The sequence below is a fragment of the Sorex araneus genome, chromosome 9 (assembly GCF_027595985.1).
Source record: "Sorex araneus isolate mSorAra2 chromosome 9, mSorAra2.pri, whole genome shotgun sequence".
NCBI lineage: Eukaryota > Metazoa > Chordata > Mammalia > Eulipotyphla > Soricidae > Sorex > Sorex araneus.
The window spans coordinates 16,657,803-16,676,197 of NC_073310.1; the positions used below are offsets into that span (position 1 = coordinate 16,657,803).

General features: G+C 45.9%; 1 protein-coding gene across 1 annotated transcript in view; it reads left to right on the top strand.

Moving 5' to 3' along the window:
* Window positions 1-18,395, top strand: part of ZNRF3 (zinc and ring finger 3) — a 166,392-nt gene that overhangs the window by 100,900 nt on the left and 47,097 nt on the right. Inside the window, exon 2 of the mRNA XM_055147179.1 lies at window positions 5,339-5,464. Coding sequence (XP_055003154.1) covers window positions 5,339-5,464 — 126 coding nt within the window. The remainder of the gene's footprint in view (window positions 1-5,338; window positions 5,465-18,395) is intronic.

Here is an 18,395-nt window from a genome sequence, read left to right on the forward strand (position 1 = left end):
AGGTTTGATCAAGACTTTCTATGAAAAAGTAAAATTTAGAACATTGTTTTGAATGTAATGAACCCGGTGGTAATTGTGGCATTGTGCTGAAACTGAGAATAAACAAAGGGTGACTCCTTTGTGGGCAGTGTTATGGTGTTCCTGTGTGAGAGAGTGAATGTGGCATTCTTCTTTTATGTTCTATTTCACCGGTAGGATCAAAAGTTGTTTTCCCAAAAACATCAGAGGACCCTGGCTTTAATGCTTCACTAGATCGTTTGCCATTGACTTTGATGGAATTTTTTGTCTTTGTCTAATGATTTTCATGGGCTCCGTTACATTCTTCATCAGATGCTGCTTTACATTTCTAGCTTGCAATTAACGTTTTTACAGAATACAATCATTATGCCATCAATATCCCAACAATTAGGAAGAAGTGATTTTAAGGATTAAATAAGGCAAAAATGTATAAACATAGTTGCGTTGTAGATGTTCATGGGAAAACACATTCTTGCTCTCCGCGTCATTTGCTGCATTATTTATTCTCATTTTATTCTACTTAATTTTTTGTTTTGGTGAGAATCAAGAGCTTCACACATGTAAGGCAAGTGCCTTACCACTGAGCTACAAGCTGGCCCATTCTTTTGCATCCTATGTCCTTGCCTAGAATATTCCGTTCTTTCAGATGGTTCACAAATGAATAGTTCCATGTCGGGCTACTTGTGCTTCTCTGTAAAACATTCTGCCTGGCGAGCTCCTGACTTTGAGCTTCTGGGAAGAGAATCCCAGGGCGAAGATGGCTAGAGGCCTGGGATGGCAGACATTTCTGGAAGTTGATACTGTCGTCAGGGGTGAGCTGACAGAGGCCTGAATCATGCCACTTTCAGCAGCTGGGTTGAAGAGGTCAGTTGTACTTCCGGCTTAACTGCAAAGGAATTCACAGGACCAGTAATTGGGCACCTGGAGAAGGAGGCAGAGAGGAGGGACTCAGGGGGGCGGGGAAGCTGGTGGAGATAGCGAGGTGCAGGTTATGGATTCTTGAAGGAGTCGTTTTGGTGGCCTCTTTGCTCTCCAAAGGAAAATAAACAACCTACTTCAGTCTCTTGCACCCACTGGCCCTTTAAAAAAATTCCTTTTGATTTCAAGTCTTTGATCCCTGTTGAGAAGTCACCACCCTTGACAGGGCTGACTTTTTCAGCTGCTAACAGCCTACCGCTGCGTCAGTGAAAGACTTGATAGGGGAGTCTTGGGGCAGGGGGAGGGTGTGACTGCTGAGAAGAGAGATCACGAAGTGCAGACCTGGGCAGCCCCAAGTGTGTTTGAGGCCTGGAGTTCTGTGTTCTGGCGCAGTGCCCTTGACATGCCTCTCCTACGCACCTCCATCACTAAAGTCTCTGGTATTGTCGTGCCCACTTCCTCGCACCCACTTCCTCATCCTGGCTGCGCAGGGCCAGTCCTCACCCGCCACTGCTCTTGCTCCCCGCGTTTTGATTCTTACTCCCCCCTCTCCCCACATGCTCCCCAAGCCTCCCTTTCTTCCCAACCACCCTCAACTCTCTCTTCATCTCTTTCTACTTCAGCTTTTACTCTGTGTGTCGAGATATCAGTTTTTGGGGACAACACATGTAGCTTTTCCTCAAATTACATTTCCTTTCAGTATTTTTGTTTTCCCTCAGACATGTATGTATGCTACTCCCTAATTTAGGATTTCACAAGACTGTTTCCCTGGAAACAGGGTGAGCATATTAAACACAAAATACGCTTGAATCTATGGGTAGTTACTGCTGGTTTTTGCAAAAGTTAAAACCGTGTGGGTGAGTAGGTGGCTGGGTGGTTGTGGTGGTGGGAAACTGGGATTTGGGGTCACACCTGGTGCTGCTCAGGGGCTGCTACTGACTGTGCTCAGGAATCATTCTTAGGGGTACTTGGAGGACCAAATGCAAGTCCTAGGGCTTAAACTAGGGTCAGACACGTACAAGTCAAGTCCTGTCTCTCTGTCCATGGTTCCAGCGGACATCATCGCCCCAAAAGGAAATATTCTGCACCCAGTAAGCATTTGCTGCTCATTTTTCCTTTCCCCAGTTCTGGCATTCACTGGTCTGCTTTCAGTTTCCATGGAGTCACTAATACAATCTTTTTTTTAAATCAGCAGAACTTTATAGTAGGTGGTGTTTTATGCCTGGCTTCTCAGGTCAAGCTTTGGCATAGACACAGGGGTCTTACATCTGTACAATGCTGCTGTTCCCTCAGCTCGGCTCTTTGGAGTTGGCCAGACACCACGCATGACCAACAACAAAAGACAGACATCCATCTGGACATGTTAGAAATAACATGGGAGGGAGCCAGAGAGAGAGTGAAGTGGGCAGAATGCTTTGCCTCCCACTTGGCTGACCCAGGTTTGATCCTCAGCATTCCATGTGGTTCCCCTAGTCCCCCCCAGGTGTGACCCCTGAGATCAGAGCCAGGAGTCTGGCCTGAGCACTGCTGGGTGTGGCCCCAAAACATCCGTGCATATATGGTAGAATATTGTAGAAAGGGGTTGGTTGTGTCCACAGGACTTGACTAGGATTTCAGGAAGCAGACTTGAGCCAGATGGCTCGCCCTTTTCTGAAGGTTTTTGTTTGATTGATTGTTTGTTTTTCACTCTCAGAACTTCATTATGTGGAGTTTGGGCAGAAGAGCAAACCCCTGAAACAGTTGCCCAGCTGCTTCCGGACAGTGGAATACAGGGGCCTTGGAGATGTGCCCCGATAGAGGGGAAGCCGAGCTTTGAGTTTTGAGGTTTTTCATTTCTTAAAGGAGGAGCTGGACTAGCCGGACCTCTGAGCACACATTTAGATTATTTTTCAAATATTCACCCAGGGCCAGAGAGATGGTACAGTGAGTAGGGTGTTTGCTTTACGTGCAGCCAACCCAGGTTCCATATGGTACCCTGGTATTGCCAGGAGTAATCCCTGAGCCAGGAATAAGCCCTAAGTTTGGCCAGGTTTGGGGGGGAAAAAAAGTAAACTAAAAACTCATCTCTCTCTTTTTTTTTTTTTCTTTTTGGGTCACACCCAGGGATGCACAGGGGTTACTCCTGGCTCATGCACTCAGGAATTACTCCTAGCGGTGCTCGGGGGACTATATGGGATGCTGGGAATCGAACCCAGTTCGGCTGCGTGCAAGGCAAATGAGCCGAGGGCCCCCCCCCTTATTACTGCAGCCTCAAGACTTCTCGTTTTTTTAACCCGTGCTTCCCTCTGACCTGTGACCCTTTGCACAATTGAGGAGGGACTCCTTTTTCTCCAGCCTCCAGACCTTTGCTTCTGCCTGGGTCTGGAGCAACTCCCTGCCTCCTCTCTTTACTTCTAAGTAGACCTCAAGACTCACAGTTGCCCAAAACTGCCGGAGCATCTCAGCATCTCTTGCTCCCCAAACAGAAGTCTTCAAATACTACAAATTTTAGAGCTGGCAGCATTTTTTTTACCCTGAAGATTTTATCACTTAAACTTTTCTTAATCAGATGACTGGCACTTGAAGGAAGGGAAAATAAAGTTCAGCTGGTGAAGTGGGAAGACCCAGGACTATGGTACAGCCACTTGCTATACCCGGCCACTTGGAATCTGTTCTCTTCTGTGAAAAGAGTGGGAAATGGTGTTAGAGTGAATGTATTCATTTCCAGCATATTGCTATTACGGGTTACTAGAAATTTAGAATCTTGGGGAACACAACTTTATTCTCTTATAGTTGTAGAAGTCTGAAGTTCAGAGCAGGTTAGCAGGACTACATCCTCTTTGGGAAGTTCTGGAGAGTGTGTTACCTTGTCTTTTGCCAGCTTCTGGAGGCTACTTGCTCTCTCCGTGGCTCATGGTTCCCTCCTCCAGCTTCAAAGCACATCACTCCAACCTCCGCTTCATCCGTCTCTGTTTCTATGCGTCTGCCTCTGTTTCTATGATGCTCCTTCCCCCACCTCCCTTAATAAGGACGATTGGGATTACCTTGAGTCTATCCAGGGAATCTAGGCTAACCTCACCTCAAAGTTACTATAACTGCATCATCTATTACCACTTGTGGTGTTTTGCTATGTAATGTCGTGTTCACATTCTGGGGATTAGGACAGAGATATTTTAGGGAGCTCTTTTTATGTGACTCCTTAGGTCGCTTGTGTCTTTAACGTGTGTTCCTGAAGACATACTTCTTCCAACACCTTAGCACTGAGCCAAACTCATTAGCTTCATAAATTAGGTTATTCACAAGGGTTTCCTCTTCTAAGATTGTTTGTTTGTTTTGCTTTTTGGGTCACACCCGGCGATGCACAGGGGTCACTCCTGGCTCATGCACTCAGGAATTACTCCTGGCGGTGCTCGGGGGACCATATGGGATGCTGGGAATTGAACTCGGGTCAGCCTCATGCAAGGCAAACACCCTACCCTCTGTGCTATCGCTCCAACCCCCTCCTCTTCTAAGATTGTTGTTAGCAATTTTGGGGCCTGATACGACTCGGTAGAGCTGTGAGCAGACCTTAGTGTAGTGATTCCATGTTCAAACGTCATTGAGTGCACTCTTGCTAGCAAAATTTGGACAGTGCTCCTCTATCTTGAATTTTGTGCCTACAAATTTTGAAGGTCGAGGTAATTTTTTTTTCCAATTTAAAAAAGCCTCAACAAATTCTGTTTCTTACAGTCAGGAATAATCTTTAAACAAGCCTGTTAATTATTGAGTGATTCTGCCATATGATTAACAGTCTCTCTAAAAATTCCTGACTGTGTTTCCAGATCCTCTTGCATAAGCTAAGGGGATGTGTTGTTAAGGTGTTCAGTTAAGCTGGAGAAGCCTAATAAGTCTTAATGCTCATCTAGTCAGTCTCACCTGTAATTGCTGCTGAACGTTGTTTGTTGACCCAAGTTCAATTCCTCCGCCCCTCTCGGAGAGCCCGGCAAGCTACCAAGAGTATGGAGCCCGCACAGCAGAGCCTGGCAAGCTACCCGTGCGTATTGGATATGCCAAAAACAGTAACAATAAGTCTCTCAATGAGAGACGTTACTGGTGCCTGGTCGAACAAATCCATGAGCAACGGGATGACAGTGACAGTGTTTGTTTTTTGCTTTTTGGGTCACACCTGGCGATGCACAGGGGTTACTCCTGACTCTGCACTCAGGAATCACTCCTGGCGGTGCTCAGGGGACCATATGGGATGCTGGAAATCGAACCTGGGTCAACCTCGTGCAAGGCAAATACCCTACCCGCTGTGCTATCGCTCCAGCCCCTTATTCTGAGTTTTGAGGTTACTTTGGACCACTGAGTCTGAGAACTGTGCTATGGGAGTCAAGCAGAACTCAACCTGGGTTTTAAAGTTTCCTTTTCATTTATTTTCTAGATGCACCCACTGGGTCTGTGTAATAACAATGACGAAGAAGACTTGTACGAATATGGCTGGGTCGGAGTGGTGAAGCTGGAACAGCCAGAATTGGACCCGAAACCATGCCTCACTGTCCTAGGCAAGGTAAGCATCAGACCCTCTGAATCACTCTTCCATTTCCCTAATTCCCCAACTAGTTGGTTGCAGAGAAGAGCCTTGTTGGCACAACACTCTTTCCAAGTTGCAGAATTGTGGGCTGAGGACTCAGATATGTTTTGGAACAGCACATCACGCAGCACTTAGCAGCCTGGACTCTATTGGAGACAGCCAACCTCAGAGTTGGCTCTACTTCTAAATCCCCTGGGTGGCCTTGGGCAAGTTACTTCCCCTCAGGGAAATCTCTGTTTCTTATCTGTGAAGTGGACTGATAATATTCTCCATACCTCATTTTACACCCCAGGGGCCAGATTTTCCAGAATTCTGAGATTGGGGAGTTTAGAAAGGTATTAAGGTGCACATACTTTTCATTAAGTGACTCCCAGGAGATCTGGGGCAGCGCTCTTTGTAATCAAACACATGCATATTTGTGTAGTCAGCTCTATGGATACTCACTTCAAGTGGGATGACTGAGCCTTAAATAGCCTAGTGCTCGGTTCAGGGAAGCTTTGGAGAAATGAGTTCGTGTACATTCACCTTGGTTGTCAGGTAAATTATGGGAAAACTCTTGGGCTTCCATGTTATTTTTTGTTTGTTTTCAGAGTGGCAGATAGCTACTATGGTCCTATATTAGAATTTACCTCTTAGGGTGGTTAAGAGAAGAAAGAAGATACGATCATCTGCACACAGGGCTCAAAAAATCTTTATTGCCATTAGCTGTTTTCATCTATTTAGAAATACTAAAAATTAGATTTTTTTTTTCCAGTCAAGAGAGTTAGCATTACCTCTGACTGCATTGTAATTCAGAAATGAGTCCAATTTGGAAAGTCATGTATCTCAAATATGACCTCAAAGTGTGACAGGTAACAGCCTGCTTTAAACTGGATTATTCTGTTAAGGGGAAAGGCTGGGGCCCGGAGGTGGCTCAGCACAGGCTAAACACGTGAGACCAGAAAAATAGTAATAATAAAATAATTAAGAGAACGTAACTGGGGTGATTTGGGTCAAAGAAGAAAGAGGTGGTTTCAAGGAGAGGCCGGGGAAACGGCTCAGCCTTACAACGTATGCCTTTAGTACGTGAGCTTCTGGATTTAACCCCCAGCATCTACAGAGGAAGGGAAGAAGAAAGGTTGATTTGTTTATTTTTCATTTTTGGCTTTTTGGGTCACACAGCGCTCCTCAGGGGTTACTCCGAGCAGTGCTGGGATACCCTATGGGATGCTGGAGCTAGAACGTTGGTCAGCCGTGTGCAGGGCAAACATCCTACCCACTGTACTGAAGGGAACACTTCCCAGACTTGGAGATACCTCGACAGGTTGCCTGTTGAAATACTTTTGACCCAGGAGATCATCAGGGGTCTAACATGTCATTTTTGCATCCCACTGAGCACTTGTCACATTCTCCTGCCCTGGGGAGGGAACCTACAGAAATGACTACCTGTTTGGTTTACAGTTCACAAAGTTGAACCCAGGTGGTGAAAGTGACCCAGGCCCTGGTCTTCATCCTTTAAAATAGTTGGCAGAAGTTGCTTAATGATGCTAGGAGAGCGGTGACTCCCTTGAGACTCTTTTCTTATTGTTTTCTTAGGAGAAATGCCAGCTGCATCCAGAGGTTATGAACAGTGCTTTCCTTGTGACTATTGCTCTCCTAATAGGATATTCCCTGCCACTCGTAAGCTGTTGCTCTGCAGAAGTCAGCAGCTTTGTTGAATTTGCTTTGCCCAGCGACAGTTGTGTCCATAAACGGTTTGAAATGAGCACCCAGGGACACCCCGATTGTTCTCTTACGGCTTCGTGAAGTAGAAGGCCCTGGGGAACCCGCTTGTTTCTCCCTGTACCTGGAACAACCATGGAATGGTTTTACTTGGAAAAATTTGTATAGTTTGGCTTGAGCTGCCGTAGGGAGGAAATAAAAATCTTAGACACATATTGAATCATTAGGTCCTCCTTGAGTTTACTCATTCACCAAATATTTATTGAATCCAGGGCCCCAGAAGCTAAGTGTGTGGTTGTATCTGCTTGGAAAGCAACAGTACTCCTCCATCGCCGTGCCCCCACACCTCCTTGTTTAGAAAGACTCGTGGTAGCCAGGCAATATTTACATGCGGTTAGTTACTGAAATTTGGCTTACCACCTGAATAAAATCATTAGCGAAAATGCTTGGACCAGACAAAGCAAAACAATTTCACGTTTGTTTCAAACATGCATTTTGAAGGGTCGGCATGACACAATACATGCAGTACAAGAATGAACGCACTTGCCCTGCGTGCACCCAACACACCAGTTCAATCCTAGGCACCTTAGAGTGAACCCTGAGTACAGAACCAGGAGTAAGCCCCGGAGTACTGCCAGGTATAGCCCAACTGCCCCCCCCCCCCCCCCAAGAAAACAAAACCTACTGGGGTTGGTGCAAGAGGTCAGATGAGTCAAACATCTCTCTCCGTCTCCTCCCTGTCCTCTTTGCCCTCTCGTCTTTTTCCTAAAGTATAGTTATGGTTGGCTTCCATCTTATTAATTACAAACTGTGTTTTCTGGTCTTTTCTGAGCCCCCAAGGGCAGTCAGGGGACGAGAGTTAAGGAGAACAAACTGATCTCAAGGTCAGACTGATCTCCTGCTGATGGCATAGTTTTCCGTCATGTGTGTGCATGCGCGTGCGCACACGAGCCAGTGAATGAACCCAGGCCTGACACATACAAGGCATGCTGTCTACCTCTAAGCCTCATCTGGGCTCTCACTTGTGTCCTGGTGGCCGTGGCAGTAAGGAAGTACAGGCAGTAGAGCAAGGCACAGAAAGCAAAAACTAAAGCCAAGCCGATGTGGGGGTGGTAGGAGGAACTCTGCCATACCTCCTAGATGTTGAGACTTGTTGGAAAACATCGAAGGGAGGACTCTGTTCTGTCAGGTGTTCAGAAAAAAGCCTGTGGGAATTGGAGAAGGCCAGACACAGGCCCCTCTCCCTCCCTCCTCTTTCACCTTCATCATCCACCCGCCCACGGAAAATGCCATGGGGCAAAACGTTGGAATAAGAGAGGAATGTCCTAAACTTTAAAAAAAAAAAATGTAAATACCTCTCCAGGAGTTCAAATAAAGTCTTATTTTTAAAGCAATAGACATAAACTCATCACCTTGGTTTATTACTAAGTGCTTTAGAACTTGAAGAATGAAACACTGTAAACTCAGGAGAGAAAAATGATTATGATCCCTCGTAATCTTTTCAGTTCTGGAGGAGGCTGTGCAGACAATAGGTTTAGCTCGGAAGGCAGAGTTGGGGTGAGGGTGAAGACTCTACGCGGCTACAAGGCGCGGTAGGCCAGGCAGCACGCCAGGCTCTGTCTCACCCCAGGCCTGAGGCAAATCTCTTGAGCTTTCTGGGTTTCTCTTTCCCTTCATAGGTAGAGCCTGGGCTCCTTCCTTGCCCTGATACGATTTTGGACTTGTGTATCATATTTAAGATATTTCTCCGATACTTTGGTTTGGAGACATTCTAGTGGAAGCATTGAAATACAGACTACCCCCTGTGACTATTTCAAGCCCTAGGAAATGAAAATAGAGTAAAATGGACATTTCTGAGCTGCGATTGAAAGTCAGGGTCTTCAGCCATCCTCAGAATGCAGCAGTCTGTTTATGCCCTAAATGTGGCCTAAGATCCAGCAGCTCCCTCGTGGGTGAGCTGAGATGTGAGAAAAAGACAGTTCTCAGGTTCAGTCAATGTATATTATTCCCCTTGCCACCTTGTGCTTGTTGGCTTTTCCGGATAAAAGTCAGATGCTGGCCCAAGACTTTCCTTGCACGCATCTTTCTTCCTGACACTCCCCCTTTTCAGTCATTCACCTCCTTGGCGGAAGATACAACCCCCAACATCCCTGGGCCCAACATTGTTGTGATGTTGGGTCCAGGGTTGCAGGGAAAGGAATCCATGGTCCAGCCAAGGTTCACCTTCTGCGGATGGCCATGATAGGAGGCCTCGGGCAGATGGGAGCTGCTGCTCGGCCATGTATGTGGGGTGGGCAGAAGACGTGCTCTCCGCCAGGAGGCCAATGGGGCTGGGGGAAGGGGACCAGCAGTGCTGCACTACCCTCCCCTAAGCAGCCCCCTGCATCCATCAAGACATGTTTGGATTACAAGTCAGAGTGACCGCTGCCATTTATCCTGACGCAGTGACACGTCCCAGCTGGAAGGGACTTGTCTGGTTCATGTGTTCTAAGAAGGACCAGATCCTCCTAGTCTTTGGGGTTTGTTTCTGTTATTGTCGTTTGGGGTTTGGGTTTTTTGTTTTATTTTTGGGTCACACCCACTGATACTCAGGACTTACTCCTGGCAGGGGGAACCAAATGGGGTGCCAGGGATTGAATCTGGGTTGGCTGCATGCAATGCAAGCGCCCTAGCAGCTGTACTGTCACTCTGGCCATCAGAGCCTGGAGACAAGTGTCCATTGCTCCTATGGATGGTAATTGTGGTGTGTGAGACGTGAGTCTGTGGGAGCCAGATGGGGTTTTACAGAAAGGGGCAGTGTGAGAAAGGTCCCAGAGGGGCTAGAGACTGGAAGAAATGAGGGGATAATCTCCAGGAGCAGGGCAGAAAGAACGAGCAAGGGTTTCTTCAAGCAGTCTTGAACATTTCTGGGGAAGGCTGTTTCCAGATTGAGGGCTTTAATCTTCATTCCTTAGGTAGCGGACAACTAACAGACAGACAGGTGCTGTGGGATGTGGTTTGGGGAATATTCCTTTGGCATGGTGCCTAGGCTGGGGAGGATCAAGTTACTTTTTGCTGCTGAATGTTTCTGGGAACTGAATGTGCTCAGACTTCAGTTCTTACAAACACTTTGGTGAAGGCTCCATCCAGTGACGTGGCTGAGGACACTTGATGCTTGTCTTCAGATTTCCCTGCTCTTTATCTGCTCTCACCGTTGGGTAGCTATGAGGTATAGACCCACAGTGTAGCCAGGTGGAGAATTACTCTGCTCTGAGCATGGAGGGCTGCTTGATACACTTCTGGGAAGCAGTAGGACACGCAAGCGTGGGGGGTGGGGGGACTGATGGAGAATCAAGGCCTTGCATTTATTCCACTAACTCACGTTGCAAAGAACAAAGACCACGTGGCGGTTCCTCTTTATTTTCTTCAGGATGGTTGGCTGGAGGGGCGGGGAGCATGTCATGGTTGGGACAGGTTTTGCAGTGTGCCAGCCTGAGTTTCTGTCCCATTTCCAGCCCTCCAAGCTATTTGACATGGGCAGATACTCAACCCGCGCACATTTCCCCTTCGCTGAATGGAGCGGCACTCTGAGAAGGTAGTGCGTATTAAGTGTTGATAGCTCCTGGCACAACTGAAGGCACTGTGTGATAAAGTAGCAGCTCTTGTTGACCAGCCTCACTTCCCCTCTGTCTCCCTCCCTCATTATTGTCCAGTTTCTTTTAGCACTGAAAGTGATATTGCTTAAATAGCCTCACAGAGACAAAGAAGAGTGGGGGTTGCAGAGACTTGGGAGGAGGGGAGAACAGGGAATTTGTGAGCAACGGGCACAATTTCAGTTGAGGAAAATGAAAACGTTCTGGCAATGGATGGTAGTAATGGTAACACAGTAATGTGGATGTACTTAAATGCCACTGAAGGGTCCAGAATAAAAGGGGGTAAAAGTCGTGTTGGGATATAGTCCTCACCATCAGTTATGACTGATTGAATACACTGGGTCCTGAGGAGAAGCAAATTCTTGTTTCAGAAAACATCTCACAGATAACTCGGGACAGACCACATCTTTGGGTTTTGTTTGGCTCATGAAGCTAGTCCCAGGACAGTATCTTGCTTATTTTTAAGCTCTTCTTCCTCCCTCCTCCCTTCCCTCCCTACCCGCACATGTAATTATTCCCAGTAATGAGAATCGAACCCAGGGCCTAATGCTCACTCCTTACCTTTCAAAGAACAGCTTCCCAAATAGGGGATTTGGGTAAGGGGAAACCAACTTTTGTTTATGTCCTCTTTTCATGACGTGGTGGAAAAGACCACCACCCCTAGCCACCTGAAGGTGTTTGTATTTCTTCTCCAGATATTAACCGGAGCCTTATATATAACACAATAGGCAATAATTGGTGCTTAGAGGAGGAAAAGGACTTGGGAACAGTCCAGAAAGAGGAACCATTGCTTTATCACTCTGAATTGGGATTTGCTCTTTTGGACAATGGGCTCTCTGAAAAAAATCAAGCTAGTAAAATTGGGGCATAGACGTTAATGTAGCAAACAGTTCTGAATTATGATCAGCGGATTCTCATCCTTCCAAAGAGCCTCCCAGAAGATCAGACTATGTTCATAAAAGCACTGAAATGACATTTGCTTTTCTCACTCTCATTCCCTCAAGTTTCTGGTGGAGTTTTCCAGAAACTCATTTTGTTCAGTGACTTCATTGCTCTGACAGCTAACAGAATGTGGGTTCTTGAAAAAGAATGTTTCAGTGATTTCTCAATTTGAATTCTTAACGTGGTATATATTAATTGCTACAACCCAAAAATACTGATTTTTTTTTAGGGTTTTTGATAATTTTTTATAATATAAAAGGGGACCAAATTTTTTAGTCAGGGCTCCATTCATGACCTCTTTTCACCCAAGAGATTTTTATCCAACTATGGGTGTATAAAATAGGTACACAGATCAAACATTTACTGATAATAAATCACAAATATACTTTTAAAACAAACTTTAGAAGTTTCACAGCTTCACGTGGGTTGGGACACACAGTTTATTTTTTATTTATTTATTTTATTTTGGGGCTGGGGGGTGTCACACTGGCAATGCTCAGGGGTTACTACTGGCCCTGCACTCAGGAATAAACACTGGCAGTGCTCAGAGGACTATATGGGATGTCAGAGATCTAAGCTGGGTCAGCCCTGTGCAAGGCAAACACCCTCCCCACTGCACTGTTGCTCCGGCCCCCATGGGATGCACAGTTCAGAAGCCCGGCTTTAGGTTACTAATGTAACATCATGTTCTCACTGTACAGCTCTCCATTATGGTGGTAGACTGAGGGAACAACCCTTTTGTAGAGTGAAAATGAAGAGAAGCGTGGCAATGATACAGGAAAACGGATAAATTGTGAAATTATTCTGTTCTGCATTATTGATTCTGCAGTATACATAAGAGTGGGGTTGCTGTGTGCCATAATTGATAACCCAACAGCAAATTTGAAGAACGTGAAAAGATCTCAGTATCTTTGAAGATTACCTTGGGATATGACTTCAGCCTTACTTCCAGGACAGGGTTACTTGGGTGGACCGTTTTTGTGGGGGAAGGGGGGGGTGGTAGAGGGGAGGTTGGGCACACTTTACTTGAGACAGGAACTTTCCGACCTTGGGTAAAGCTGCACAGTTGTTTCTGAGCCATGTAGGTGTGGAGGGGTTCGGAGACTTATTCTTCAGTGTGCCGTTCTCCCCTTTAAGGTGTGCATTTCCTAGGCTCCCGAGTACCCTGTCTGTGGGCCAAGGCATATACAGTCTCATACAGGGAGTATGAGATTCCTGTCTCGAGGGGTGGTGTGACTCAGTTCTGACTTTTATGGAAAAGGGGAGGAGGTAGTTGACTACAGCAGGTCTCAGAGGTCAGTTACTGGTCTATAAGTGAAGCTAGTATAGTATTGGACTCATAGGTATACCGTGCCCATAGTATTCAGGACATTTGCTGTGTCAGCTCTCCCCCAGAGCATATTATTCAAGTACTCTTTATCACATGTTCTCAATTTTGCCTCGCCCCCAAGCCTGGAGACATTGGATATCTGGTAGGGGGCCAGAGAGATCATCCTGGGGGCTAAGGTGCTTGCCTTGCATGCTGCTAACCCCGATTCAGTCCCCAACACTGCTTATGGTACCCCCCCAAAAAAACTACTAGGATTAAGTGCTGCGCATAGCCACATGTAGCCCAAAGAGCAAGAAAAGAGAAGGAAAAGGATCTGGTAGGACTAGGGCAGTACTTCCAGGGATAGGACACATACCCAGCATGCTCAGGCTCTGACTTTGATCCCCAGCGCTGCCTGGGTGCCTGGAGTAACTCCTATTTCATAGGGAAGAAAAGCCCTATAAAACATAGGTAGTAGTAGGTAGAGAGAAGATTGCTACTGCCATTCATTGACAGATGCTGTTTCAACATCCTGCAGTGTCCACAGCACCCGCCCCCCGCTGAGCCCCAACAAAGATTTATTTGCCTCTTCCTAAGAAAGCCTTATATTCTATTTCTTCCTCTACTTCTCTGCCCCACTGCCCTCCAATATGACAGATTCATGCTGGATATTGTGATATAGTCTGTTGATGTACATGGTGTTAGAACATACCCCCGTTTCCAGTGCGGATGCGATAAGGCCAGTTCTTAAAGACATAGGCCTTGCTGCGAGTCATAGCTCTATGTGGGTAGCCGCTGGCTAACTGCAGGTCTGTTAACCTCTGCTTTTCTATGCCCTGCTCTGCAGAGACGGTTGTGCTGCTTTAAAAAGTAACTGCATGGGGCTGGAGAGATAGCACAGCGGGTAGGGCGTTTGCCTTGCACGCGGCCGACCCGGGTTCAAATCCCAGCATCCCATATGATCCCCTGAGCACGGCCAGGGGTAATTCCTGAGTGCAGAGTCAGGAGTAACCCCTGTTCATCGCCAGGTGTGACCCAAAAAGCAAAAAAAAAAAAAAAAAAGTAACTGCAAAGCCCAGAGCTATAATACAGTGGATAGGGTGCTTGTTTTGCACATGCTTAACCCAGGTTCGATCTCCGGCATCCCATAGTGTTCCCCGAACCCTGCCAGGAGTGATTCCTGAGCATGGCCAGGTGTGGGCCCTTCCCCACTCCAAGAAAGTGACCTATTTTCTTCATTCTCTAAGCATATTCCTACCAAGAAAATGGGAACCTTTTTTTTTCTAAGGTGAGCCAAGGTGAGTTTCATGATGGAGAAGTTTGGGAGGCTTTTCAGATTTATTTTGAGGAGCACTTAAATAAATACCTCCCATATTTGGTTAAAAAGGGGAGCAAGAGAAGAACTTAGTGAAAGAAATCAGATCAGGAAAAGATTGGCATGATATAAATGGAAAAACCTGGGGAATACCACGCTTCTCTTAAGGGCACGTGTCTGATTTAAAAGTTGCAAACTTTTAATTTGATGCTTTTCTTCTTCACCTAAGTTTTCCAGGAACCTCTTAGTTTAAAAGGCTATATTAAGCACAATACTTTTTTTTCCTTCCTAGATCTGAGACATTTTTAGCTATAAAAGGCCAACTGAAACCATTATTTAAAATCCACTGAGAAGCTTAAGGGACTTTTGAAAATAGAGTGAGTGAATAGAACAAATAATGTGTCTGCCAACCCTTGGAGCACGGGCTGCTGGCCCTCTCCTGAGACTGGGGTGCTTGGCTCAGCGTCTTCCAGCTGTTGTCCCACTTGCTTTTGTTCTAGGGCCATACCCAGCAGTGCTCAGGGACTTCCTGGCTCTGAGCTCAAGAGTGACCCCTGGCTTGGGGAGAAAGGGGGGTGGGGGCGTGGTTGTGGCTCATACGCCTTGTCAGGGATTAACCTTAGCTCAGCTGCATGCAAGGCAAGTGCTTTCCCCACTGTCCTATCTCTCCAGCCCCAGCTGTTGTCCCCTTTGACCAAAGCAGGCTGTCCGCTGAGCTAGGGCCAGATTATGCTGACCCTGTGAAACTGAATGTGCAGTGGATCAGGGGGAAAAGCCATCCAAAACTGCATGGCCTTTCATGCAACCACTCTGGCTTCAATCCCCAGCATCCCATAGAGTCCCCCCAAGCCCCACCAGGAGTAAGCCCTAAGCATTGCCATGTGGCCCGCCCCACCCCCCAAAATAAAAAGTTATACTATAAAATACTGTCATCATTTTATTTAGAGTACATCTTGAGTAGGTGACCTGGGTTTCTCAGGCTTGGAGATAACCCCAGAGTCCCATCTACTCTCTGTTCTTCAAATGAGGAACTTCACAAAAGCCCGGCCATGCGCATGAATTGGCCCTTTTTTTTTTATTCTCCTCCTAGTGTATTCTTAGAATTGTGTGACTATCTCCAGCCAATTTTAGAACATGTTTGTAGTCTTTATCAGTTATAGATGCAAGTCCCTTCCTTGGGAAGCCTTGTTTCTTTTTCTTCTTCTGGCAGCTGCCTCCCTTCCATGTGGTATCAGCAGTGTCCTGTAGGAGCTGGGGTTTGTGTCCTGTTTCTTTGGTTTCTCGTTGTGCTTTCAAGGATCGTAATGTTGCAGTGTGTATCAATCTTCATCTTTTTTGGTTGTTGACTAATATTCCAGTGTGTTTTGTTTATCAATTGATGGACATAGGCTTTTTCTTTGTGACTATTATGAATAGTGCTTCTGGGAACATTTGTGTTTCTGTTTTTATTTTTGATCCTGTAGGTTTTTATTTCTCTTATGCAAATAGGAGAAATGCTAAGTCCTATTTGAGGAACTGCCAGACCATTCTCTGAAGTGACCACACAGTCTACATTTTTATTGACCATTTTTGATTTCTCCATATCTCAGTCAATGCTTGTTATTATCTTTTTTTATTATTATTATTATAGCTTCCCGCTGGGTGCAAAGTGGTTTCTCATTGTGATTTAGATGTACATTTCCCTGATGGCTAATGATGTGGATCATTTTTTCATGTGCTCCTTGAAAATTTGTATGTGGGGCCAGAGCAATAATAGCACAGTATGTAGGGTGCTTTTTTTTTCTTTTTGGGTCACACCCAGCAATGCACAGGAATCACCCCTGGCGGTGCTCAGGGGACCATATGGGATGCTGGGATTTGAACCCGGGTTGGCCACGTGCGAGGCAAACGCCCTACCCTCTGTGCTATCACTCCAGCCCCTGTAGCGTGCTTTCTTTGCACATGATCAACCCAGGTTTAATTCTTGGCACTCCATATGGTCCCCTGAGCACAGGAATAAGCCCTGAACACAGGTGTCCTCCCCGCCACCCCGCATAAAGGCCAAAAAGAACAACTAATAAAGGTTTTTGTATATCATCTTTTGAGAAATATGTATTCTGATCCAAAATAGGCTGGATTCATTCTGATCTAGCCTATTTTCAATTGGTAGTTTATCTTTTTATTATTAAGTTATTATTATTATTATATTATTATCAAGGCCACTCTCCACACATTCAGACAAGCCTCATGCATGAAGGAACCAGCAGAGGAATCCAGGTGTGAGGGACCTGGGGCTGAAATCTCCAAGGCTGCTCGGATCAGGATTGGGCCTCTTCCACCCAGATTCCCCATTTTCCAGTAGCTAGGCATTCACACCCAGAAACTGTTTCAGGCACCATGTAATTCCATCCACAGCCAACATCCAGAGACTATAAAACCAAGCTCCCGGAAGCATGAACATGACATCTGATAGCCTAGTTCTCCCTCTTGGAGAACCTGGCAGGCTACTGAGAGTTTACTGCCCACACAGGGGGAGAGCCTGGCAAGCTCTCTGTGGCATATTCATATGCCAAATACAGTAACAATGATGGGTCTCATTTCCCTGACCCTGAAGAGCCTCTAATGTGGCACCGTTGGGAAGGACAAGTAAAGGGAGGCTGCTAAAATCTCAGGGCTAGGATGAATGGAGACTTACTGGACCCGCTCAAGCAAATCGATGATCAACGAGATGACAGTAATACAGTGATTATTAAGCAGTAAGATTTTCTTATATATCTTAGATACAAGTCCTTTGTAAGTCTCTTACAATTTGTGTATATTTTCGCCTTTTCTTTCTTTTGACCAAATACTTGATGGTGTCTATATAAAACAAGTTTTCGCTTGCTTGGTTTTTGCAGTGCTGGGTGGGGATCAATTCCAGGCCTAACACATGAGATATATGTATGTATTATCTTTGAGCTCTGTCACCGGTTCCCAAAGTTTTCAGTTTTGACAAAGCCCTTTTGATCAGTTTTTTCTTTAGTTGCTTATGATTTTGGTGTCACACTTTTTATTTTTTCCAGAAAAATCAGAAGACTGATTTTTTTCACTGAGACCCACTAGTTGTCCTTATTATGATATTTGACAAGATCACATAGTTAAAGCTGTTCTGGGGTTTATTATAGTTCTTGCTTCTCCTCCAGAGATTTTTTTTTTTCTTCTTGGGTCACACCCGGTGATGCTCAGGGGTTACTCCTGACTCTGCACTGCACTCAGGAATCAGGAATTACTCTTGGCGGTGCTTGGGGGACCATATGGGGTGCCAGGGATCAAACCCAGGTTGGCCACGTGCAAGGCAAACACCCTACCTGCTGTGCTATCGCTCCAGCCCCATCTTCCAGAGCGTTTAACAGAAGACCAGGAAGCATTGGTCTCTTCATTGCTTTTCTCTGACTTGCCCCTGGCCTGCTTCCCAGACCTCAATATTTCATCTGTGATATCTGAACCCCAATATAATAGGGATCCTTTTAATGGGGATCCCTAACATGCCAGTGGTCAAGACTTCTTCACTTCCAGCTCAAGGGCTGAATGACTGTGCTAAATTTATGGAAAGTGGGCTGGGGATGTGGGATGTGACTCACTGGTAGAGCTCAGGCTTTGCATGTATGAGGTGACGAGTTTGATCCCTGGCAGCACAAAAAAAAAAAAATTTGGAAGACTGCAGAACTACTGTGCCCTTGCCTTTTTTTTTTTCTTTTAGGCTAATGCTGTTTCTGGAAAAGACGAGCTGCCATTTCCTAGTACCTCTGCAGATGTCCATGAATGCAAATAATTTTGCTGATCAGTGTTGGGGACCTGATTTCTTTGTTTGGGGGTACACTTGGTGGTGTTATAGGTCTACACCTTGCTCAGTGCTTGGGGGTTGCTCCGAGTGGTGCTCAGAGATGCATGTGGTGCCAGGGATTGAACTTGGGCCACCTACATGCAATGTATGTGTGCTAGCTGGCACTTTGACTTCTCTCCTCAGCTCAGGACCCAGTTTCTTAGCAA